The sequence below is a fragment of the Rhinoraja longicauda genome, chromosome 2 (assembly GCF_053455715.1).
Source record: "Rhinoraja longicauda isolate Sanriku21f chromosome 2, sRhiLon1.1, whole genome shotgun sequence".
Lineage (NCBI taxonomy): Eukaryota > Metazoa > Chordata > Chondrichthyes > Rajiformes > Arhynchobatidae > Rhinoraja > Rhinoraja longicauda.
The window spans coordinates 37,868,217-37,894,328 of record NC_135954.1 but is presented as its reverse complement, the minus strand read 5'-3'; the positions used below and the strand labels follow the sequence as shown (position 1 = coordinate 37,894,328).

Sequence of the window (26,112 nt, the reverse complement as noted above, 5' to 3'; positions counted from 1 at the left end):
ACACTACATGGTGACAGGCAGAAAGCCTAATCTTTCAAAAATGAAGAAGTTTGGATCAGTCTGTTTCTCATACAAACAAGTCAAAAAGAAGTTAGACTCAAGATGTGAAAAAGGGATTTTTGTAGGTTATGACAAAAACAGCCCTGCATACTTAGTCTACTACCCAGAGACAGGGCGAGTTCTCAAAAACAGACTAGTGAAGTTCATAACAAAAAGTGTAACTGAATGCCAAACTCAGACAGATATGGAGATGAGTGATGATGACCATCCTGGGAAGAGATTAACATCCCCCAGACCAAACGCAGAGGTGACTGATCAGAGTCCAGAAGTGACACTGAAGTCACACACGGATACTACTGAGAGTGATAGCAACACTCAAACTGGACAGGGTGAAAATAGTCAGAGCACACGCTATCCTAAGAGAGAAAGGAAAAGCCCACAGTACTTACGAGACTATGAGTGTAAAGTAAAAGAGGATGACCAGATAAATGTAAATGTAGACTACTGCTACAGAGTGATGTATAATGTTCCACAAACCTTCAAAGAAGCTATGAGCTCATCAAAATCTGACATTTGGGCTAAAGCTATGAAGGAGGAAATCAAATCTCTCAAAGAAAATGACACATACACTCTAACCACAATACCACAGGGCAAAAATGCAGTGGGGGGGAAGTGGGTGTTTGCAGTAAAAGAATCTTCAGATAAGACTGAGACATACAAAGCCAGGTATGTTGCAAAGGGGTATAGTCAAGTAGTAGGAATAGATTACAAGGAGACGTTTTCCCCAACAGCTAACATGACATCAGTGCGCAGTCTGATGCAGCTAGCAGCTCAGTACGATTTGGAATTACACCAGATGGATGTGAAAACAGCTTATCTACATGCTCCAATTGATTGTGAGCTGTATATTGAACAACCTGAAGGATTTGAAGTGAAAACAGACACAGGTAAAAAGCTGGTCTGCAAACTTAACAAATCACTGTATGGACTGAAACAGTCAGGACGGAACTGGAACAAGATGCTGCATGATCATCTCAGTAAAAATGGTTTCGCACAAAATCCAGCAGATCACTGCGTGTACAGTAAAGAGACTGAAAATGAGAGACTAATTCTGATCATGTGGGTTGACGACCTAATTATTGCTGCCAGTGATAAAGAATCTCTCAATGGTGTGAAAGAAATGCTAAGTGCAAAGTTTAAAATGAAAGATCTTGGGAAACTTAGACATTTTCTAGGCATTGATTTTTCACAGACAGAGGGAGAAATAAAAATGAACCAAAAGAGGTACATAGCAAAAATACTGGAGAAGTTTGGCATGTCTGACTGTAAAACAAGGTCAACTCCATGTGAACAGAAACAAAACTTTTATGATGATGATGAGCCTGTTAATCCAACACAATACAGGGAAGTGGTAGGCAGCTTGATATATGTAATGACATGTACAAGGCCTGATTTAAGCTGGATTGTCAGTAAACTGTCACAATATCTAGCAGAGCCTAAAGAACAACATAGGATAACTACCAAACATGTGTTGAGGTACTTAAAGGGTACTATAAACCAGGAGCTGTGTTACAAGAAAAGAGAGGAAAAACTCAAACTTGTTGCATACAGTGACGCTGACTGGGCGGCAGATCAAAATGACAGGCGAAGCACAACAGGATATTGTTTTAGTTTGTCTGAAAATGGGCCTGTTATTTCATGGAAATCCAAGAAACAGCAGACAGTAGCCTTATCCACATGTGAAGCCGAATATATGGCAATGGCGGCTACTACACAAGAGAGCTTGTATCTTGTGCAGCTATTGAAAGGAATGGACAAAGATTGCTAGTATGAGCCAGTGAAAATCTTTGAGGACAATCAAGGTGCGATCGCATTATCAAAAAACCCAGTGAACCGACAAAGATGTAAACATATCGACATTAGGTATCATTTCATTCGGTCTGCACTCAGTGATAAGAAAGTAATCATTGAGTATTGTCCAACAGCAGACATGGTTGCAGATATCTTACCTAAGCCTGCAACAAAGTTTAAAACTGAGAAATTCAGGGATTATATGTTTGGAGTGTAAAATCATAACAAAATCTTTTTTTTTTTTTTGGAAAGGTTGAACACTGTAAATGTGTAAAATGTGGTGATACAGAGAATGTAATCAGATTAAGTTATGTTGTATATGTTGTTAAATGTAATGCACAGCATAAGAGCAAGTGGGGGTGTTGGATGTTAAACCGAAACTGTTTAGATGTGCTCTTATACTGACGTCACTACCGGTGTACCAGATATAAAATGCATATGAAAACGTATGAGAGCATGTGTGTTTATTCCTCCGAAGAATAAAAGCATAATACCGACTATCCTGCCCTTGAGATGCAAACGCCAACAGTTGGTATGAGAGCTCTCAGCACCTCGTCTTTCCTCCAGTCTTTCCACCACCTTTGGAAACTTTTATTGCTGTTTATCAACATGAGGACCAAAGTTGTGCCAATGAAAGTCAAAGAGCCCATTATGAGACTGAGAAACAAGAATAAAACTGTTAGAGACATCAGCCAAATCTTAGACTTACCAAAATCAACCATTTGGAACATCATTAAGAAAGAGAACACTGGTGAGCTTACTAATCACAAAGGGACTGTCAGGCCAAGAAAGACCTCCATAGCTGATGATAGAAGAATTCTCTCTATAATAAAGAAAAATCCCCAAGCACCTATCCGACAGATTAGAAACACTTTTCAGGAGTCAGGTGTGGATTTGTCAATAACCACCGACCGCAGAAGACTTCATAAACAGAAATACAGAGGCCACACTGCACGATGCAAACCACTGGTTAGCCGCAAAAATAAGATGGCCAGGTTAGTTTGCCAATAAGTACTTAAGAACAACCACAGTTCTGGAAAAAGGTCTTGTGGACAGATGAGATGAAGATTAACTTATTTCAAAGTGATGGCAAGAGCAAAGTATGGAGGAGAGAAGGTACTGCCCAAGATCCAAAGCATACCACCTCATCTGTGAAACACGATGGTGGGGGTGTTATGGCCAGGGCATGTATGGCTGCTGAAGGTACTGGCTCACTTATCTTCATTGATGATACAACTGCTGATGGTAGTTGCATAATGAATTCTGAAGTGTGTAGACATATTCCATCTGCTCCCTAAGCTTGTCACTCTTACCTTTCACCCTAACAAGAACATTCTGTTCCTGAATTCTTTATAGTGGTTTTTTAAAAGGTACTTGCCAAAAATCCATTTTCCTGCAAATGTTCTAGCCCTTCAACCTTTGCAAGTTCCCACCTAATGCCTCCAAAATTGGCCTTGTCCCAATTTAGGACCTTAACTTACGTCCCAGTTTCCTCTTTCACCATAAATATTTTAAAGCTAATAGAATTATGGTTATTGGTCCCAAAGTCCTCCCCCACTGACGCTTCAGTTACTTGCTCCACTTCATTCCTCAGAGGAGATCGTGTAGTGCCCTCTCTAGTTGGTCCCTCTATATATTAATTGAGGAAGGTTTCTAGGGCACATTCCAGATTCAACCCCAATAAAGCCCTTTGCATTATGGGTGACCCAGTCAATATTAGGGAAGTAAATGTCTCCCACTAATATGACCCTGGTATTCTTTACCGATATCAGTGTTGTGCCCTCTCCAGTAGATCCCTCTGTGTATTGATTGAGAAGGCTTTCTTGGGCACATTTAACAAATTCTACCCCATTAAAATGAGGAGCCTGTAATGCAGTCCCATCAAAGTGATCATCTCCCTGCGGAGCAGATGTGCAGGAAGATTGTAGAGAGCGGTACAAATACGAGGGTCGTAATAGTGGGAGATTTTAACTAACCTAATACTTATATCTAGGTTCACGCATATAGTCTCACAAAACTATAAATTCACTGTTTTTATGCAACTTCATAATTGAATCAAATGCAAGACCATTCACTGGTACGACTGACACTTCTGAATGTACAGAGCGTAGCATACAATTTTGATTCACAAGCCTCCATGCAGATTATTCATCTGTGCTCAAAAGCCCGGGAACAGACATGGATGATATAACTTATCATTAGATTCTTAGGGTGCCCAGCCTTGGCCAAAAACATCAATTAAGTACCAGGAAAGTGGAGTGCCTGCCCTTATGTTCATTTTGGCACTCTTGCGCTCTGATTGTCCAAGTGTGTCGTCTTACTTTTAACAGTTCCTAAGATTCCCGAGATGACACAATGACTGTGCATAGTAGTTCTTGGAGCCCAGAAATTGCTCCATGTGCCCTATACTTTTTATGTATGAATGAAAGTCACTGTTCAATTGCCTTGACTGAAACTAACATTTTAGTTTGCATTTCCTTTTTAAGTACAATTTCAAGGCCAGTCTCTGAAAAAAAAAGTTTATCTCTAACCTGATTCTTTGTTCTATAATAATGAACTTAACAAAAGCCGTTCCCTTTATTAAACTTAAATTGCCTCGCCCACGTAATTTCTAAAAACACCCTCTTCAAGCCTACGCTGAGAATCAAGTGCCCTAAAACTGGATATCACATTGTCCCCTACTCTGGGGAATAATTTTCTTTGTTATGACTTTGTGGCAATATTAGGCACGGTTCTCAGCGTAGTCTTGAAGAGGGTGTTTTTAGAAATTATGTGGGTGAGTAGCTACACCTGCTGTTCTCCAAGAGCTGAGGAATTTGCACCTCATGTGGAAATAACACGCGAGCAGAGAATAGAAAATGCACAGAATGCATTCTGCAGTGCAGGAGAGGAGTGGGTGGGGATATCCACCACCATAACCAATAGCCCAGCTGCTCTAGTTCTGAAAGATACCAGTGCCAGACTGGGTCAGCAGCAGGTGGTGAGAAAACCTATATGAAGCATGAACCCTCCATGACCCTAGTCTCATCAATCCAAGCATTGGTAGGAAATACCACTGCACAGTTCTTGTGGAGCTAAAGTCAATTCTTCTCATAGAAGCATCTCCCAACATCTGTGTATCACAAAATGCTGGAGTAACTCAGCAGGTCAGGCAGCATCTAGGAAAGAGGGAATGGGTGACGTTTTGGATCGAGACCCTTCTTCAGACCAAATCAAGCATATTGTGATACCTTTGATTTGTACCAGCATCTGCAGTTATTTCCCTCCCAACATCTGTGCATTAGTACACTTATGCTCAATTGGTTCAATAGCAAAACTACCACCTCAGTATTCCAGTGGCCAAGGTTTGGTCCTCACCTCCAGTGTGTGGACTTTTTTTATATTCTCCCTTGTGACTGTGGATTTCTCACAGGTGCTCCAGTTTCATCCCACTTCCCAAAGATGTGCTGATAGATAGGTTAATTTGGCCACTGTAAGTTGCCCACAATGTGCAGGTGAATGGTGGAATATGCAGGGATTTGAGGTGAATGTGGGGAGAATTAAAGGGGATTAGTGTAGGATTAGTGTAAATGGATGCTTGATGGTCAGCGTGAACTCAATGTGACAAAGAGCATGTCCGAGCTATGATTCTATGAATCAGAGGGATCCAGAACAGATCGAGCAGCTCATGACTGGGCATCAAGGAAATGCGGTGTGCCAGCAGCAGCAGCAGCAGGGGAATTGAGTTCCATTAAAATGTGTAACTTAATTGCTCAGCATACTGCTCTCTGTATCAGAATTGTCAACTGTATTAAACACAATGTGCAATTATTTCATAGAGGCTTTCAGTTCTTTCAGTCAAAAGTCACACAACTCCAGAGTCTGAAATATTTAGGAATTTATGCATCCTTCCAGTCTTATTCTTGCCCCATTACAGCAGCCACAAAAGCTCAAGTCATGATGTTTTAATATAAGTGATAATTTTACTTAAATATACAGACAGCTGTAAACAATAGCAGCCTGTATTGGCCTGACATGCCAAACGCAATGAACAAAACACCTCAGTGGATTTTCTCTACAGCCAGTTGGTTTCCACATACAAATTTTATTAATATACAAAACTAGGTTCATAATAATGCAATCTGAAAATCTATTTACTGATAGATTTAGCATGTAGTTGGTCCACTTATTTATTTGAAGTGGCTCAATGTATAATTCCACAGAATAAGCTTAGTAGTATTACAGAAGCAGCACCTCATTTATATTCCAAAAGACCATGATCTGCCTTATGTCATAAATAGGTTTTGGCCATAATGGTTTTCACCAACCTGCCAGCCATGAAACTGACATTGTTCTGAATGTTAAGAATCTAGGACTAGTAAGATGTTGCGATAAATATTATTAAAATTTTCATAACATCTTTTCTTTTCATTCCAGCAAGATTTAGATATACTAGATAAAAATGTACAAATTTTAATAACATCTAGTACCCACCCTAGCTATAAACAGTTTGCAATTGATTCCTTCACCGCCATTTCAGGGGTTGGTCCAACACGGGTCCAGATGTACCCCTTCTCGGGTTTGGTTGGAATAATTGGAAAAGGAGTAGATCGTGATTTAAAGTATTCAGAAGGTGCATGACAGATAAACTCAAAATGCTCCATCTTTCTTGGTAAATCTTCCTCTGGTCCTGAAATTATAGAAAAATATTATCATAAATCACTGAAGTAGAATCGTTATTGCAATACAAATTAAAAAGAATGCATCTGCAAAATGTACTTCTTAAGCCTTTTGCTCCTCTAGGGAGCATAGGCCATTGACAAATGTGCTTCACCTCACTCGGTTGTTGGCAGTCCTTTCGAGATATCCCCAGTTGAGCCCACTCCCAGACATTTCTGCCTGGACCCCTCTTCTCCAGCTGTTCCTGGGTGACTTATTTTCCTTTTACCTTGGGGGTTCCATTTCAGGGCTTGCCGGTGATGTTTGTGGCAGGTTTTCTGAGGGTGTGTCCAATCCAACTCCATTTTCTCCTTCGAATTTGTAAGTTAATGGGCTTATTCTTTTCCACAGGTCCACATTGCTTACTTTGTCTCTCCTTTAGTATTCTCCTGAGGCAGGTGTTAATGAATGTTTGCAGCCTGCTTGTTGTGCGTTTTGTTGTTTTCCATGTCTCTGATCCATACAGCATCACCTGCTTCTCATTTGTTAAAGATGCGTGTTTTGGTGTTGATTGAGATATGTTTTGAGGTCCAGATCTTCCATGTTAAACACCACCCTAGCCTTACTGATTCTGCTTTTTATGTCTGCATTTGCCCCTCTGGTGGTGTCCACAACACTGCCGAAGTATGTGTCTACCTCCTCTAGGGCAGTGCTGTGCATGAGGATACGGTTGCTGGTTTTGGAGTGGATCTTCATCACCTGTGTCTTTGCTGTATTGGGTGTAAGACCAAGTTTTGTTGCAGCTTGTAAGAGTCAGTCCATCTTCTCCTGCATTTGTATCTGTGTGTGTGAAAGGAGAGCTATGTCATCTGCAAAGTCAAGGTCATCTAGCTGCTCCCACATTGTCCACTGAATTTCATTTCTTTTCCCTTTACTTGTTTTCATCATGATCCAGTCAATTGCCAGGAGGAACAGGAATGGTGACAGTAGACATCCCTGCTTGACGCCCATCTTGACACTAAAGGCCTGGGAGAGCTGGTCTGCATGCATAACTTTGCAAGGGGTTCCATCATACGAGTTCTTGATTAAATTTAAAGATCTTGGTGGGAAATCCATAGTGGTCCATTAGGCGCCATAGTGTTGTCCTGTCTAAGCTGTCAAACGCTTTCTCAAAGTCGATGAAGTTGATGTACAGGGACGTGTTCCATTCAATAGACTGTTCAATGATGATGCGTAGTGTTGCTATGTGGTCTGTGCATGAGCGATCCTTCCTGAATCCTGCTTGCTGGTCCCGCTGCCTCTTGTCTACAGCTTCCTGAAGACGGTTGAGGATGACACAGTTGAGATTTTTACTGGGTACAGAAAGTAGGGTGATCCCTTGGTAGTTGTTACATTTTCTTAGGTCACCTTTTTTTGGCAGTTTCACAAAGTCAATGGCCTATGCTCCCTAGAGGAGAAAAGGGCTTAAGAAGAACTTCTTCGAAATGCTCTACCCATCAAACTGCAAAATGTACATCAGTCAATAAAAAGGCAAATTTAAAAATATTGTTTCTATAACCTGCTGCCACAAATTGTAAACCCAAATTAAGGCTAATATAACTTCTATAGTAAGGCATAAATCAAATCAATTCTGGAGAGCAGAAATGCTCAATAATAACAATTTTCATGCTTTATTGATTTGAAAATTCCTTTCGTGAGAATGATGCCAAGTCTAAAAAGGTTAGGTTTAGGTTTATTATTGTTAGGTGTACTGAGGTACAGTCAAAAGGTTAGTTTTGCATCCTATCCAATCAGATCAGGTAATACTATATATAAATACAATTGTGTCAAACTCAAGTTTTATAGATAGTGAAAAGGGGAAGATACAGAGTGCAGAATATAGTTCTCAGCATTGTGGCACATTAGTTCCATAGACAAAGTCCAATGTCTGATGTGGGGTGGAGATGAATCGAACAATACCCTAACTTATGGAAGGACCACTCAAGAGGTCTGATAATGGATGGGAAGCAGCTGTTCCTGAGACTGGTGATGCTCACTTTCAAACTTCTCTACCGTCTGCCAGATGATAGCAAGCAGAAGGAAGAGTGGCCAGGATGGAACAAATCTTTGATTATGTTGGCTGCGTTTCCTAAGCGTCGTGAAGTATAGATGGAGTCAATGGTGGGAAATCTGATCTGTGTGATATACTGGCCAGTCTTGGGCAGAAGAGCTGTGATGAAACCCTGTCGTGTGCTTTCTATGGCATTTTCGATATACCTTCTATACATTCCGTACAATTCTTTCAACTTGGATTGCGTGCTTCATGTTCAGTATATGAATTTCATTTCAGCTGCTTTCAGCATTCAAAACCACCTTCAGTTTTGAGTCTGTCCTCTGAAAAATTCTGCTCAATCTGGGATGTCGCTTCAGCAGTGCAAGGAACCTTCAATGTGGCAAGGCCATTCATGCAGAATGCATTCAAGCCACAAATTTAAGTATTGTTGAAATATGCAATTTTTAGCTACCTCTAAACTCCTTCAGTCAGTCCTGCAGGATCAAGGATATTAAGGAGTGATTTGGACCACAATAACATTCATAAGATCATAAGTGATAGGAGCAGAATTAGGCCATTCAGTCCATCAAGTCTACTCCACCGTTCAATCATGGCTGATCTATCTCTCCCTCCTAACCCCATTCTCCTGCCTTCTCCCCATAACCTCTGACACCCGTAGTCATGAGGTCACACACATCCAGATCCTGAACTTTATACTGAGCAGAACTTGGCCAAATGCAATCATTTCAATGCAAATCAGCTATCTCAGACTGGGCAACAACAAGGTCCAGCAACAAGGAGGTCCAAGACAACTGGAGAACCAGGGACAGCTGCATGAACAATGGCAAACACACAAGTGGATATGTGCGCAAGTATCTGTCAGAATACATACACTACATATGAATGCCAAACTGAGCATTTTGCATGGAAGTAGGCTTCCAAATATTGGAATCTGGCTGAGAAGATAACTTCTCTCCATGTAGCACATTTATCTTTAATTCAGTAAATATTACAATGGTACAACATTCACATTATTTGTACCAATAAAGAATAACATGACTGCAGGTTTGAACACTTTATACATACCTAGTATATAGGTTGATGCATCAAACTGGTCCTGGGAACTTGCCTGAGTTGGAATAAGCCATGTAATCACTGCACTCTTCTCACAATATTGATCTTGCACAAATCCTCGTATCTGGGCATAGTAAATCTTTTCATCATCCTCATCCACTACGGACACTATGTCCCCAACCTGGTAATAAATACCCTAGAGAATATTGAAAGAACACACGTCTTTAAAATAAGCAAGAATGCTTCTGAAAAATCTTCAGCTAAACCAATAATACATAGCGGAACCAGACACTCCCAAAAGGTCCAAGATGTGAATGCTGCTTTTATCTAAGTAAGCAGATCTTTTCTGAAGCTATATCTTTGACATAATTTGGGTGCTTGATCATTTTTAGTGAATACACTGTGTAGTTTGGCTTGTTCACCACTTTCCGTGGCCGAATGCACTGCTCTACCATAAATGTTTACATGTGAAGATTAGCTGACTAGCATTTATGAAATCACATTTATCATGCATCATTGTACATTGGAAAAGGAGAGACATTTCATTATGGAGGGGTGAAGGAGAGACATTCCTTGATAAAAATCAAAAGATATGACTTGATAACATCTTTATAAGATAAGGTGAACGAGAAAGGAAACAAAAAAATTGGATAGGATAGAATTTCAAAATAATACTGTCACATCTCAGGTTAAGTCAAAAAGCAAAAAGTCACAGCCATACAGTACAGAAACAGGCCTTTCAGCCCGTGTCATCCGTGTACACCAAAATGCCCCATCTACATTAATCCCTTCATTTAGCCCAGATCCCTCTATTTCTTTCTGATCCGTGTACCTGTCCAGAACAGAGTGATTGTACCTGCCTCCACAACCTCCTCTTCTACCCACTGCCCCATAGGTCTCCTTTAAATATTTCCCCTCTCATCTTAGACCTATGCCTCATACCTTGGGAAAAAGACTGAGACTATCTACATTATTTGTCTCATAATTTTATAAACCTCTACAAGGTCAGCCACCAAGCTTCCTGTGAACATGACAACTAATCCAGCCTATCCAATCTCTCATAGACACAAAAAGCTGGAGTAAGCTGGATAGGCAGCATCTCTGGAGAGAAGGAATGGGTGACGTTTCGGGAGGAGACCCTTCTTCAGACTGGTTAGGGATAAGGGAAACGAGAGATAAAGCACAATGAATGAAAGATGCAAAAAAGTAACGATGATAAAGGAAACAGGCCATTGTTAGCTGTTTCTAGGGTGAAAATGAGAAGCTAATGCGACTTGGGCGGGTGGGGGGATAGAAAGAGAGAGGGAATGCTGGAGCTACCTGAAGTGAGAGAAATCAATATTCATACCACTGGGCTGGAAGCTGCCCAAACACAATATGAGATGCTGTTCCTCCAATTTGCATTTAGCCTCACTCTGACAATGGAGGAGACTGAGGACAGAAAGGTCTGTGTAGGAATGGGAAGGAGAATTAAAGTGCCCAGCAACCGGGAGATCAGGTAGGTTCAGGCGGGCTGAGCAAAGGTTTTTCCCGTAACGAACGCCCAGTCTTCGTTTGGTCTCGCCGACGTATAAGAGTCCACATCTGGGGAGGGGGTGGTTTGGGTAGGAAGGGATGAGTCAACCAGGGAGTTGCAGAGGGAACGGTCTCAGCGGAAGTCGGAAAGGGGTGGAGATGGGAAAATATGGCTCGTGGTGGGATCCCGTTGGAGGTTTTGTCACAGCTCCCTCAGCAGTTGGACTCTACTGTTATACATAATGTTTTAAAAACCCCTTGGATAGCTTACAGGTAAAACGGTATGAACATTGAATTCGCCACTTTTATGTAACTACAATCTTTTCTCCCTTATACCATCCCCCCCCCCACCTCACTTCTTTCTTCCCCACACCCGACCCATGTGTCCCACCTGGACTCACACCTATTTCTCTTCTCCCCTCCCCTTCCACTTATATTCTTTCCTCTAGCTTCACATTTCACAATTATTTTGTCTCACACCTTCTTTCATCTCTTTTATCTATTGTGTCTCACACCTTCTTTGTCCAATCATCTGCAGAACAAAAAAAGCCTCTTCACCTGTATCAACCCATTTACCTGCCAGGTTTTCTTCCCCCCCACCTCCAATCAATCTGAAGGGCCCCGACCCGAAACATCACCTATCCATGTAGACCGGATGAGTTACTCCAGCACTGTGCCTTTTATATTAAAAATCCCTCCCTGGATGTATTTAATAAATTTCATCCCATCTAGCCCCCTTATACTAAGACAACCCAGTCAATATTTGCAAACTTAAAATCACCCACTATTTTTTGCCTATTGCTTTTCTGTCCTACTGCTAATTGTCTGCACATTTGTCTTTCCAAATCCCATTAATAGGAGGCACAGAGTACAATTCCATCGAAGTGAATGACTCTTATTTTTAAATTCTATCTATATATCTTAATTTGCCAACCCCCCGAGGATACCCCCTCCCACGCTCCCGACCGCTGTTATAATGCTCAACCTGATCAGCACTACAACCCCTCCCCTCACTCCCCATCACACCTGGAACTACTATGCCCAGGAACACTGAGCAGTTATTCTTGCCCTTCCTTTAGCGATGTTTTAGTGGTTGTCATATTAACCTAATCGTACGTCCTGATCCACACTTGCAGGTCATCCCACTTATCTGCAAGGCTCCATGCATTCATATAAATGCAGTTCAGCCTACCATTCATCTTATGCTCCCCATCCACTCTGTCTGCTCTGTGCACTTGACTTGCCTGCTCCATTTACTACATTTTATCCCTCCTGCTATGCTGATATTTTGGGTCCCACCCCACCTCCATTACTAGTTTAAACCATTCCAGGTAGCACTGGAAAAACCCACCTAACGGGCGGGATATTGGTTCCAGATTTGGCCCAACCTGTCCTTCTTGTACAGGTTTCTTTGTCCCAGAAGAGATTCTAATTATCCAAATATCTGAATCCCTGCCTTATGAGCTTGCTCCTTTCAGTTGTTGTAGAGTTATACCACACAGAAACAGGCCCTTTGACCCAATTTGCACATGCCGACCAAGAAGTCCCATCTACACTGGCATGTAGATAGCATGCCCACTATCTATTCCATCTTCTAATTTCTAAACTCATTATCTCGTGGTAAGAGTAGTAATATTGAGATTACTATTAAAGAAGTCTTCCTTTTCAGAGTTCTATCTGACTCCCCAAATTCCTTTTGCAGGACCTCATCTCTCTCCTTACTTATACATTAAAGTAGTTAAAATTACTTGGCATCAGGCAGTACACAAACCATACTATATCAATAATACATAACTCCCAATGTGAATATGCCCATGGATCAAAATAACTACTCCAAAACAAGACTGAGAAATCGATTCAACATTTTTCTTAGTCATATAAAATGAATTTGCACATTACTGAAAAATTCTTACCCCATAGAAAATAGATTCAGATGTGATGATTGTGGACACGGAGTCTGGGGCTTTAATTGGCTGCAAAATACAAACGTCTGTCATTATTCTAACTCAGCATATGAAAAATAATGACCAGTAGCTGAAGAGTGATAGATGGTATTAAAGAGTGCAAAAATAACTTATTCCACGCGTAATTATTTTTTCATGATGAACTGTCTTTTTAAAAATGCAAAATATTCTTATTTCCAATCAGGAATTATTGAGCTAAATCACTAGTTTTATGTACAAACTAGAACAGGGTGGACGCGTTGGGCCCAAAGCTCTCCTGCATTGGTGTAGCACCCTCCCTCCCTATCCCCCTACTCACCCACTCCACCCCCCCTTTCTCCTCCTCCTCCCCCCCCTCACCCATTTCATCCCCCCTCAACTCCCCTTATCACTCCCCCTCCACTCTTAGGGACTCTCCGGCACTCCCCCCTTCCCCCCAACTCGACGGCTCAGCAGCAGCTCGACAGCTCAGCAGAGCGGTCAATCGCGGCTGACGGGCAGGGCAGGTGGAAAAGGGATGGGCCGCCCCCCTCTCCTCATTGGCAGTCACTCCTGTCACTCGGGCGGGTCCCATTGTGACATCGAACACAGCTGACGGCCAGGGAGAGCGAGAAAGAGAGGGGCCGCCCCCCCTCATTGTCTGCCACTCGGGCAGGTCCCATTGTGACGTCGAACACGGCTGACGGGCAGGGCAGGTGAAAAAGGGAGGGGGCAAACCCTCCCCCCCCTCGTTGGCCGCCACTCCCGTCACTTGGGCAGGTCCCCCCCTTCGTTGGCCGCCCCACTCCCCCTCATTGGCTGCCGCTCCGGCGGATCCCATTGGGGCGTTGAACACGGCTGATGGGCAGGGCAGGTGGAAAAGGGATTTTTAAAGTTTAAAAAGGTAATTTTTAACATTTAAAAATGTGAAAAACGTTTAAAATATAACAACCATTTGAACCGCAAGACAATGGTGATTAAGGTGGTGCTAAACGTCGCGCTATCGTGTACCGTTTTGGCTGTATTTCAGGAACGTACTAAAATGCAATATATGTACGCATATATAATGAGTTTTAGTAATATTTATTATAGATTTATGCAATACTATAAAATCCTCAACACCTAGCATTTATCTTACAATAAACACATGGATATACAGGGAATGAGGAAAATGGATCACGTACAGGCGGAGATTATTTTAACGGCATCACGATTGGCATGGAATTTGTGGACTTAAGGGCCTGTTCCTGTGCTCTGATAGCTAACAGGTCCTTTTTCTTAAAGTCCACCATTTTTCAATCCAAAACCAAAATATTAAAAATCATATTGTTGATATTATGTTTTGATGCCTTAGCTTTTATCTGCCAAGCTGGTAGGTCAGGCTAGAACCGTATAATATTAGTCAGGCCACAGGAAGAGTTCCGTGTGTAATTCTGGTCTCCAGATGACAGGAGGACAGATAGCACCAGGAAGGGTACAGAGGAGATTTTCTCATATGTTGCCATGATTGGAGAGATATGGTTGTGAGAAGCAGACTAAACTGGGATTATTTTCTTTGGAATAAAAACCAAGCAGAAATTTAATTGAGGAATACAAAATTATGAGCTTAATGATGAAAGGGAACAATAACCCTAAAGGCTACAAATAGCATTGAGAAGTGAGAATAAGATTGAACCATTTTGATTAGAATAGACACATGAATGGCCACCTTCTGTGCCACAGATGCTTATTAAACTACTCTTTATATGAATTGCCCTATTCAATGTCAGTTATTAAATAAAGCAGCATGGCTTACATTTAACCCACAGCACTGTATTGTGTCAAATATTCCGTGAAAAATAGAGGATTAATACCTTTTCTAAAATAAATAATTTCCAGGATAATTAAGCATCATAGTTATACTGTAATTAGTGTTTTCTGGAAGTTTAGTTACCGAAATAACAAAATCAATAAATAAATTACGGGCACATATTTAGACACGATGGCACTCCGTGTACTTTCAGGCTCTTTTACATTCTACTTCTAATAAAGGATTCATTGCCAGCAACTCAGTTTGGAGATTTACTTTAAAGAACAAAGTACATCAAATATCATTGAGTGCTAGATGCGAGAAAAGCTCCCCGAAAGACTGATAAAATATATAATGCACTATTGTCAAATTATGGAACTATTAGGTGGACAATTTGTTTTCTTCCCACCGAATAGCTTTAAATATTCAAAGACTGTACCTTTGAACCGCCTTACATTTTTTAATTTGAATATATGCCTACGGCCCTTTCCTTTGGTAGAAACTTTTTTCTCAGTGGGAGGCATTGGCCTGTATTTTGTGTTCCGTAACCTTGCAGACCGCCTGTGAATTTCTTGCTTTGCCTGTCAAAATACAAAATAGAAATGAAATTAAAAATTAAAGGAAATCAAAAAGAAAGGCACATGAACTGGAAAGTGTTGCTACAGGAGAGGTTGGGATTATCAATGATTCAATTGAAAAAATACTCATGGATGAAGAAGGCATACCTGAGGTCTAAATAAATACTTGACATTAGTCTTTACCAAAATGATAATGCTAGGAAGATACAAGTCAGATTCTAGGTGGCTAAAAACTAAAAGAGGAGCTGCTCAAGAGGCCAGCTGTGCTTAAAGTGGATAAGTCACTTGGTCCGAATGAAATACCTGCCAGGGTACCAAGGAAAATGAGGGAGGAAATTGCAATGGAAATTATCATAATCTTGCACAGATCTATAAATTTAGAGTTGGTGACTAAGGACTGGAAAATCACAAATGTTATACCCCTGGTCAGAAAAATGGAGTAGGTATAAACTTAGTAACTACAGATGTCAGCCTAACCTTGATGTTTGGGAAGTTCTAGAAAGAATAACTCAGGATAGAATTAGTAATCATTTGGACAAGTGCAGATCAATTACAGTAAACCAGCATGAACAGTTAAAGGAAAATCAAGAGAAATGCAGTTTTTATGGAATATACAGTTCAGACTTCCAAAAGGCATTTGATAAAGTGCCATATAATAGTAGTGATGCTGGAAATAAAGGAGCTGTAACACCAAGGAAATTGGCAAAGTAATACCATGTATGGGAAACGGTATTGATAGGTTGTTTAAAAGACTTAAAGGAAAGTTTAGTGTAAAATTGGTCAGTGTGGTCAGTACTAAGAGCACTACTTGCCTTAATGATTTAGTCCTCTGTGTACCGAGCACAATTTCTAAATCTGCAGATGGCACACAAAACTTGGAGGAATATTAACTTTGAGGAGAGTATATATAGGTTGACTGGTAGTGAAGCATTACATCTTGGTTGGATGATTGACGGAAGGCAATATGAACCAAAGGACACAATTCTAAAAAGAGTACGCAGAAATCTCTGGGTATTTGTGCACATTTGGTCTCAAGTGACAAGTGGGTTAAAATAATGCAGCATTCTGGTCTTTATAATGAGACATGGTCTCCAAACTCAGTTAAGATGAACCTTTATTATACTGGTTCAATCACAATTGGTGCACTGAATCCAGATGACAGTATCACCCTATGAAAAACACGAAGACAATCAACTCAGTACAACTTGTCAACTAAACGGTATAAAAAAAACCCAGTAGATGCTGGAATCCTGAGCAAGAAACAAAGATCTGGAGGGATTCAAAGAAAGCTGTGAGGTTGGGCAAGGGCAAAGCCTGGCTAGTGAGAGGTGGATACAGGTGAGGCAGATGGGTAAGTGACAAAGGCTAGTAATGAAAAGGAGACAGAAATGGTATCAAAACAGGAAAGAGTTATGAAATGCAAAGCTGGAGGGAGGGACGTGGATGGAAAGGGACTGATTTGAGGGGAGAGAGAAGGGATCAAAGGGAAATATGGGATTTGGGGATGGGAGACAAGCGTGCGGAAGAGACGAACAGATTATGTTTCGGGCCGGGGCCCTTCTTCATTCTGATGGGAGTCTCCTTCCCAGAAAAACTCTGTGTGGTATGATTCACACTCATTATGTTTACAATGATTGAGCTGGCAATCTGGATCTACTGATAAGATTGCAGTGAGTTTGTACAATTGTACACATTTTACAATTTAATTCCCATTTTTCCCCCACAAAGACATCCATATTTCATTCTAGATCCTCTGTTCTTCCAGATGCAAAACCTCTCCAGGTGTATTAAATTATAGCACAGAAGAAGCCCATCTTCTTAGTGTAGGAAAAACAAGAGCATCGGAGATGTCCTCATTCTTTAGGAAACGGGGGCTCCCCTCTTCCATTTTAGATGAGGCTCTCACTAGGGTCTCCTCAATATCCCGCAGCACTGCTCTTGCTCCCCCTATTCGTAACAAGGACAGAGTCTCCCTTGTCCTCACCTTCCACCCCATCAGCCGTCGCATACAACATTCGGCTCGAAAGGCCGAATGGCCTCCTCCTGCACCTATTGTCTATTGTCTAACATATTATCCTCCCAACATTTTTGCCACCTCCAACGGGATTCCACTGCCACATCTTCCCATCTCCATTCCCTCCGAAACTCTCTGGTCCACTCGTCCCTTCCCACCCAAACCACCCCTTCCCCAGTGTAGATCAGTGCATGTTCCTTTAACATAGTGACCTCACCACTACTAACCACTCCCCATGGTCTCTTGTATAATTGTAGCTTCCCCACCTCCAGCTCGCTCTCTAGTTCCGGTGATGACCACGGACAGCTAGGGCGTAATGTGTGTAGTGCAATTAATAAAGATATTCAGTAAAAGACTCTGCGTACGAGGGACGTCCTTTTACATGGTGTCAGAGCGGTAGACTTGCGTCTCCTGTTTATCGGTTTTTATTTTATTATTTGTTCCTCCCAGTTGTGTCCCCTCCTTCCACTTTGCCATGGCTCCCTCGTGTCGTCGTCCGGACACGCTCGTTTTTGATGGGGACATAGTGCACCGCTGGACTGTCTTCCAGCGGGACTACGAACACTATATTGCGATTGCCCATCCTGATGCAACTTCTGCAGTACGGGCTCACCTGCTCCTCAACCTGGCTGGTCCGGAGGCAATGGAACGCTATGCTTCGTTCGATTTCGTCCCTCCGGAGGACCGCAACGACCCGGTATGTCTCATGGCCAAGTTCACTGCCCTGTGTGATATACCCACCAATAACATTCTTGAGCGTTTTAACTTTTTCACGCGTCGTCAGACTCCGGGGGAGCACGTTGACGCCTTCATTGCTTCTTTGAGGCATATGGCTCGGCGGTGCCGCCTTGAGGCGATCACACCCGACGAGATGATCAGGGACGTCCTGGTCAACGGCCTCCTAAACTCAAAGCTGCGTGACGAGCTCCTGATGAAGCCTGACCTGTCGCTAAAGGACGCCGTGCATGCCGCACGCATGGCCTCTGCTGTTGCCTCAGTATCTCGGCCGGCGTCCCATGACATAAATTTCGCCGGCCGCCGGCGGCTAAATGCCCCGCAGGCCAGGGTCGCCCCCTCCGCGCCCACTACGGTCACCCCTCGCCGATGCCCAAACTGCAACTTCTCGTCACATCAGTTTAACGTTTGCCCAGCGCAGGGCAAAACTTGTAATTCCTGCGGGAAACTGAACCACTTTTCTGCAGCTTGTCGTTCTCGTGGGAGACCTGTCCCTGCTCCTAGAAGGAGTCTAAACAACCTTGCGAACAGTGATAGCGCAACCGGTTCCCTGTACCAACACGAGGAACTCCCCGATCCAGATACAGTGTTTTCGCTTTTGGGTGCACCTGCGTTGATAACGGATCCTTCCGTGCATGTTACTGTCAATGGACACTCCTTCCCTGCGAAGGTCGATACTGGTGCTTTTGCAAATGTTATGTCTGTTGGCCTCTTCGAGCAGATTAGCTCGGGGGAGAGGATTACTCCTGACAACTCCCGCCTTCATGCCTATGGGGGAGGTGTTCTGGTTGCCGTGGGGAAGGAAACGGTTATCTGTACTGTTCTGGAGACCTCTCGGCCCCTCACGTTCCTCCTGCTAGCATCTGACAACGTCACCCTGCTGGGCGCCCGTGCATGCCAGGACTTTGGCTTGGTTTCATTCCACCGCGACATCCACCTGGTGCAGGCCCCCATGGACCCCCTGATCGAGTATCCCGACCGATTTGATGACGTCCTGGGGAAGCTGCCCTGTGCCTACAAGATCGTTGTTGACCCGGGAGTCAACCCGGTGGTTAGACCGGCCCACCGTGTGTCTTTTGCCATGAAGGGCCGCGTGGAGTCCACACTACGTGGCATGGTGGACATGGGCATCCTCAAGGAGGTGAGTGCCCCCACCCAGTGGGTCTCCACCATGGTGGTCGCTGCCAAGAAAGATGCGAGCGAGATCAGGATCTGCATCAACCCAAAAGACCTGAACCTGGCTATCAAGCGCCCGCACTACCCCATGCGGACGGTGGAGGACGTCGCGGCACAGGTCGGTCCAGCCACAGTTTTCTCGGTCCTAGATGCCAAGAGCTCCTTTTGGCAGATCCCTTTGGATGCACGGTCCTCCTTCCTGACCACCTTCAGCACACCTTTTGGCAGGTTCCGTTTCCTCCGCATGCCTTTTGGGATCAACTCAGCAAGCGAGGTTTTCCAGCGTACAATGGAGCAGCTGTTTGCCGGGTTGCCGTGCGCCATCATTGTGGATGACATCCTGGTGTACGGGAGGGACGTCGCTGAGCACGACCGACACCTCCGCCAAGTCCTGGACAGGGCTCGTGAGATCAATCTCAAACTTAATCAACGGAAGTGTCGATTCCGCGTTGAGGAAGTCACCTAAGTTGGCCATGTTTTCACGGCGGGGGGCCTGAAACCAGACCCCGAGAAGACGGCGGCGATCACCGAAATGCCCGCCCCCACTGACGTGCCCGGCCTGCAGCGCTTTCTGGGCATGGTCAACTACTTAGGCAAGTTCATACCCGACCTCAGCGAACTGAGTGCCCCCCTGAGGGAGCTGATCAAGAAGGACAATGCCTGGGTCTGGCTCCCGCACCACCAGTCGACCTTCGTGGCCCTGAAGTCCAGACTCGCACGGACCCCCACTTTGCAGTTTTTCGACCTGAACAGGCCAATTGTCCTCACCTGCGATGCATCTCGGTTTGGCCTTGGTGCTGCCTGCCTGCAGCTCTATGACGACCGGCAGCTGCCCGTCTCCTATGCCTCTCGCACAATGACCCCTGCTGAACAGGGCTACGCCCAGATTGAAAAAGAGCTCCTTGCCGTGGTATTCGCGTGCTCCAAATTCAAAGACTACGTTCTGGGCAACACCTTCACCATCGAAACTGACCACCAACCGCTGGTCTCTATTTTGAAAAAGCCCATCCACGCAGCCTCGTCCCGTTTGCAGCGGATGATGCTGCAGCTTCAGCGCTTTACCTTCGATATCGTGTACCGCAAGGGCAAGGAGATGTTCGTGGCAGACACTTTGTCCCGTGCCCCACTACCTTCCATTTCCCGCCATCCGTACGAATCGGCTGACCTGATGGTGTTGAACGTCAACATCGTTCCATCTTGGCAGATGCAGTCCCTGGTCACACACACTGCCGCTGATCCTGCCCTGCAACAGCTTGAGAGCGTCATCCGCCGTGGCTGGCCTGACCGACGGTCTTCCCTGCCGGCTGGTGCCGTGCCCTACTTCCTGGTTCGGGATGAACTGGTGCTGCACGCGGGCGTGGTGGTGAAGGGTCACAAGGTCGTGGTGCCGGCCGCGCTGCGAGATCACTACTTTCAGACTGCCCACAACGGACACCCCGGGGTGGAGGCCACTTTATCCCAGGCCCAAGCACAATTTTACTGGCCTGGCATGGTTCAGGACATCCGGGACAGGGTATCCGCCTGCGCTGCCTGCAACCGCCTACTACCTCATCAGCAGCGCCAGCCTCTCCTGCAGCAGCCGGCTCCCGAGTTGCCGTGGATGGCTGTTGCCGCCGACATTTTCGAGTGGCGTGGCAAACACTACCTGGTCCTGGTGGACTCCTACTCCAGCTGGTTCGAGGTGGACCTGCTGCCGTCCCTCACGTCTGCTGCCGTCATCGGGAAGCTTCGCCGCCACTTCTCTACCTTTGGTTCCCCGGCATCTCTCCAGTCCGACAACGGGAGCCAGTTTACCAGCGCGGAGTTTGCCGCTTTCGCCACCCTGTGGAACTTTCGCCACATCACCAGCAGCCCCGAGTACCCGCAAAGCAATGGACTTGCAGAGCGCGCTGTCCGCAGCGCGAAGGAACTGATGGAACGTTGTCGGCTTGCCAGTTCTGATTTGTACCTTGCCCTCCTCAACCTCCGCAACATCTCCCGGGACCCCGCGCTCGGTTCCCCTGCCCAGCGCCTCATGTCCCGCACCACTAGACCCCCCATCCCCGTCTCCCAGCAATCCCTGAAACCAACGGCTCACAGCCCTGCCGCTGTCAAGGAGCGCATCATCGAAAAGCAAGTCATTCAGAAGAGCTCCTTTGACAAATCGTCCCGTCCCCTTCCCCCTCTGTTCGCTGGCCAGGTTGTCCGGATGGAGTCCGCCTCGGGTCACCACCGGCTGGCCGTGGTCGTCGGCAATGCTGACTCTCCACGGTCGTACCTGGTTAATTACGAGGGCACCGTGTACCGTCGTACCCGCCAGCACCTGATGCTGGTCAACGAGCCTGCACCGCCTCCCGCGGTCCCGTATTCACCTCCCGTCCAGTCCCCGGTGCCTGATGTGCCTCCTGCTCCCGTCCATCCTCGCGTGCCCCAACCTTCGCCGTCTCGGCTGTCTGTGCCCGGCACGCCCCAGCCCCCTTCACCTCCTTCGCCTGCGCGTTTGCGGGTATCGCCGCCCCGTTCTCCTCCTTCCCCTGGTTCCCCTGCCTCGGTACCCGCACCCGTCCCTGCTCTTCCTTCGGCCGAAGGGGATGGGGGGTTGCGCACCCGCTCTGGGCGACTGGTCAAGCCGCCTGTCCGGTACGGTGGGTACGAGTAGTCTGTGTTGTGCTGCATTCTATCTGCTCCCTGCTTATAGTTTAAGTCTAGCGTATGAGCCGTGGTCGCTCTTGTTTCCAAGAGGAAGGATGTAGATCAGTGCATGTTCCTTTAACATAGTGACCTCACCACTACTAACCACTCCCCATGGTCTCTTGTATAATTGTAGCTTCCCCACCTCCAGCTCGCTCTCTAGTTCCGGTGATGACCACGGACAGCTAGGGCGTAATGTGTGTAGTGCAATTAATAAAGATATTCAGTAAAAGACTCTGCGTACGAGGGACGTCCTTTTACACCCAGGTACTCTCCCCTGCAACCGCAGGAGATGCAACACCCGTCCCTTTACCTCCCCCCTCGACTTCATCCAAGGACCCAGTCTTTCCAGGTGAGGCAGAGGTTCACCTGCACCTCCTCCAACCTCATCTACTGTATCCGCTGTTCCATGTGTCAACTTCTCTACATCGGCGAGACCAAACGCAGGATCGGCAATAGTTTCGCTGAACACCACCGCTCAGTCCGCTTTAATCTACCTGATCTCTCGGTGGCTCAGCACTTCAACTCCCCCTCCCATTCTCAATCTTACCTTTCTGTCCTGGGCCTCCTCCATTGTAAGAGTGAGGTCCAGCGCAAATTGGAGGAACAGCACCTCATATTTCGCTTGGGTAGTTTACACCCCAGTGGTATGAACATTGACTTCTCTAACTTCAGATAGTCCCTGCTTTCCCTCTCTATCCCCTCACCCTTCCCAGTTCTCCCACTAGTCTTCAACTACATTCTATCTTTGTCCCACCCCATCCCCTGACCTCAGTCTGAAGAAGGGTCTCGACCCGAAATGTCACCGATTCCTTCTCTCCAGAGATGCTGCCTGACCCGCTGAGTTACTCCAGCATTTTGTGTCTACCCACCCTCTTAGTGCCGGCTCTCAACTACTGTATTCTGGAACGAATCCCAAAAGCCTGAAACTTCCTTTGTTCCAAAGTTTTACTTCTTTTCCATTTAAAAAAAAAGCAAAGTTCTATTACTGCTTCAAAAATCAGCCAGGTAAAAACATTTTTGTCAACTTTTCAACTCACTCATTTGGATATTAGAATGATCGTAGGATTACACATTTAATTTTAAATCTTAATATGGAGCAGACAATTTGGATGCACAGTGAAAGATGCAGACAAGATTGTGATAAATTTTGATGGGAAGAATTGAGCGATGGTGTTCATTCATGGATGAGCATTGAACAGTTCATTACAGCACAGAAACAGACCCTTCAGCTGGTCATGTCTGTGCCAACCATGATGCCAATTTATAATGTACACTCCTTGTCTGTTCATGTGGCTGTCTAAATGCCTCTCAAATGTTGCTATAGTATTTGCTTCCGCCACTTCCCTTGACAGCACCTTCCAGGCATCTATCAATCTTTGTAAACTTACCTCATACATCTTAGAGTCATACAGCAAGGAAGCAGGCCCTTCGGCCCAATTTGCCTATGCTGACCAAGATGTCCCAAATACACTAATTCCACCTGCCCATGTTTGACCTATATCTCTCTAAATATTTCATATTCATGTATCTCTCAAAGTGGCTTTTAAGTTTAGTTATAGTATCTGCTTCAACTACCTCCTCTGGCAGTTTGTTCCATATACCCACCACTTTGTGAAAAAGTTGCCCCACAGGTTCCTATTAAACCTTTCCCCTCCCACCTTTAAAATTTCCCCTTCTCATAATGAAGCAATGCTCTCTTGCATTTGACATTTCCACCTTGGGGGAAAAAAACCTATCTACCACATCCATGCCTCTCAGGTCATATGTGGCTTAACCAAATTTTTTTTGCAGCTGCAAAATGGCTTCCCAACTCTTCTATTCAAAATCATTTGCTGGGTTAAAGGCAAATATCAGATTGCACGACATTTAAAAGGACTTAACTCGGAAATCCATAAAGCATCCTTCTGTGTGTGCCATAACAATCTATCCGTTTTAAGATGACAAACCTTCGAGCAAATCCTTCTCTCCAGAGATGCTGCCTGACCCGCTGAGTTATTCCAGCATTTTTTTTGTCAACCTTCGAGCAAAACACCCTTTTTATTTAAAAAAAAACATAATGGGAGGGGGCGACCCGAAAATCCTGTTCATTTCCCTCCACATATGCTGCCTGACTCGCTCAATTCCTCTAGCAATGTTAGACACAAAATGCTGGAGTAACTCAACGGGACAGGCAGCATCTCTGGCGAGAAGGAATGGGTGTCGGTTCGAGACTATTCTTCAGACTGGGTATGATTCTTTATACCTCTCTGGCAATGTTTTTGTTTACTCAACATTTCAGCAACTGCGGACTCTTGTGTCTCTATTAAATCCCCCTGGGCCTGGCCCTGCTGAGTTTCTGGAGCAACAGAGGCAGTCCCATCAAGCCGCCCCCCGCCTATTTCCAGGAGGCGAGGAGCCTCCCTTGCAGCGGACCGTCTCTATGCCACTCACCTGCTTCCCACCGCCGTTGCTCTGCTGTGCGGGCGGCGCGGCTCCGGGCGCTCCCGAGGCCGAGCCGGGCCTGGGCCCGGGGCTCTTGGCGGCGCAGTTGTTGCAGACGATCTCGCCCTGGCTGCTCTTCCTCCACATGGCCGACGAGTTGGCCTTGCACACGCTGCACGATGGCTTCAGGCCCAGCGGCATCTTCGACTGCGTCTGGTCCCAGGCAGGATAGCGGTGAAATCAGGGAGGAGGCGCCGCCCGCAGCACCAGAGCCGGTCCTTGCCCAGCTGAAGGCTCGGCCTGACCTCGGCAACGAGCGCCCCCCGCAGACCGGGAGGACTGGCAGCGAGCGGCGCCCTTCAGCCGCGCTCAGCCAAAGCGAGAGCATCAAGTTGTGCTGCCTGACCCCATGAGTGCAACACAAAGTGCTGCAATAACTCATGGGGTTAGGCAGCATAACGGGAGGACATGGATAGACGACACATCGGGTCGGGACCCTTCTTCAGATTGATTGTAAGGGAGAGGGTGGGGGAGGGCACCTGAAAGCTGGAAATATGAAGCGAGGCAAAACCAGGGAAGTGATGGGTGATTAGAGGGTAATTGGCAGAAGGTGGTGGTAACAAGTGGTACAAACTGTATCACTCATTGCCACCTTTTCCACAGCCAACAATGGACCATGGTGGGCTCCACCTATCCTTGCTCATCGTTGATGGTTTTGATTTACTCTTTGCACACCTTTCATACATTGGTTCTCTGTACCTTTTCATATCTATCGTTCCCTTCTTCCCTGACATAGCCTGAAGAAGGGTTTTGACGGGAAATGTGCTGCCTGGCCCGCTGAGTTACTCCAGCTTTTTGTGTCTATCTTTGGAGTAAACCAGCACCTGCAGTTCCTTCTGACACAAGGTTAAGAGGGATATGGGTCAAATGAGACTAGTTCAGTACGGCAACATTGACAATAGGTGCAGGAGTAGGCCATTTGGCCCTTCGATCCAGCGCTCAGCCAAAGCGAGAGCATTTGAGCCTTTCAATGTGATCATGGCAGATCATTCACAATCAGTACCCCGTTCCTGCCTTCCCCCCATACCCCCTGACTCCGCTATCTTTAAGAGCTCTATCTAGCTCTCTCGTGAAAGCATCCAGAGAATTGGCCTCCACTGCCTTCTGAGGCAGAGAATTCCATAGATTTACAACTCTCTGACTGAAAAGGTTTTTCCTCATCTCCGTTCTAAATGGCCTACCCCTTATTCTTAAACTGTGGCCCCTGGTTCTGGACTCCCCCAACATTGGGAACGTGTTTCCTGCCTCTAACGTGTCCAATCCTTTAATAATCTTATATGTTTCAACAAGATCCCCTCTCATCCATCTAAATTCCAGCGTATACAAGCCTAGTCGCTCCAGTCTTCCAACATACGACTGTCCCGCCATTCCGGGAATTAACCTAGTAAAGCTACGCTGCACGCCCTCAATAGCAAGAATATCCTTCCTCAAATTTGGAGACCAAAACTGTACACAGTACTCCAGGTGCGGTCTCACTAGGGCCCTGTATAACTGCAGAAGGACCTCTTTGCTCCTATACTCAACTCCTCGTCATAAAGGCCAACATGCCATTAGCTTTCTTCACTGCCTGCTGTACCTGCATGATAACTTTAAGTGACTGATGAACAAGGACACCCAGATCTCTTTGTACTTCC

The 26,112-nt window shown here is 45.3% G+C and overlaps 1 protein-coding gene across 2 annotated transcripts; it reads right to left on the bottom strand.

Moving 5' to 3' along the window:
• Positions 1-5,751: 5,751 nt before the first annotated feature.
• gatad1 (GATA zinc finger domain containing 1) lies at positions 5,752-24,752 on the bottom strand. 2 transcript variants are annotated; one of them, XM_078417614.1, is made up of 5 exons: positions 24,428-24,741; positions 15,277-15,402; positions 13,024-13,083; positions 9,608-9,791; positions 5,756-6,520 (listed from the first exon to the last, which is right to left on the bottom strand). In XM_078417614.1, exons 1-5 carry the CDS (start codon positions 24,617-24,619, stop codon positions 6,330-6,332), a joined length of 753 nt encoding a protein of 250 aa, XP_078273740.1. In that variant the 5' UTR covers positions 24,620-24,741; the 3' UTR covers positions 5,756-6,329. The 2 variants fall into 2 exon arrangements, with proteins under 2 accessions (XP_078273749.1, XP_078273740.1); XM_078417623.1 differs by lacking the exon at positions 15,277-15,402 and having other exon boundaries at positions 5,752-6,520; positions 24,428-24,752.
• Between the last annotated feature and the right edge of the window lie 1,360 nt (positions 24,753-26,112).

Bases quoted from the DNA above. Each gene is read 5' to 3' on its own strand.
- gatad1 (XM_078417614.1), bottom strand. From the start codon at position 24,619: ATGCCGCTGGGCCTGAAGCCATCGTGCAGCGTGTGCAAGGCCAACTCG. The intron at 15,403-24,427 runs GTGAGTGGCATA...GTATTTTGACAG, and splicing joins GCAACGGCGGTGGGAAGCAG to GCAAAGCAAGAAATTCACAG. The intron at 13,084-15,276 runs GTAAGGCGGTTC...TGTATTTTGCAG, and splicing joins ATATATTCAAATTAAAAAAT to CCAATTAAAGCCCCAGACTC.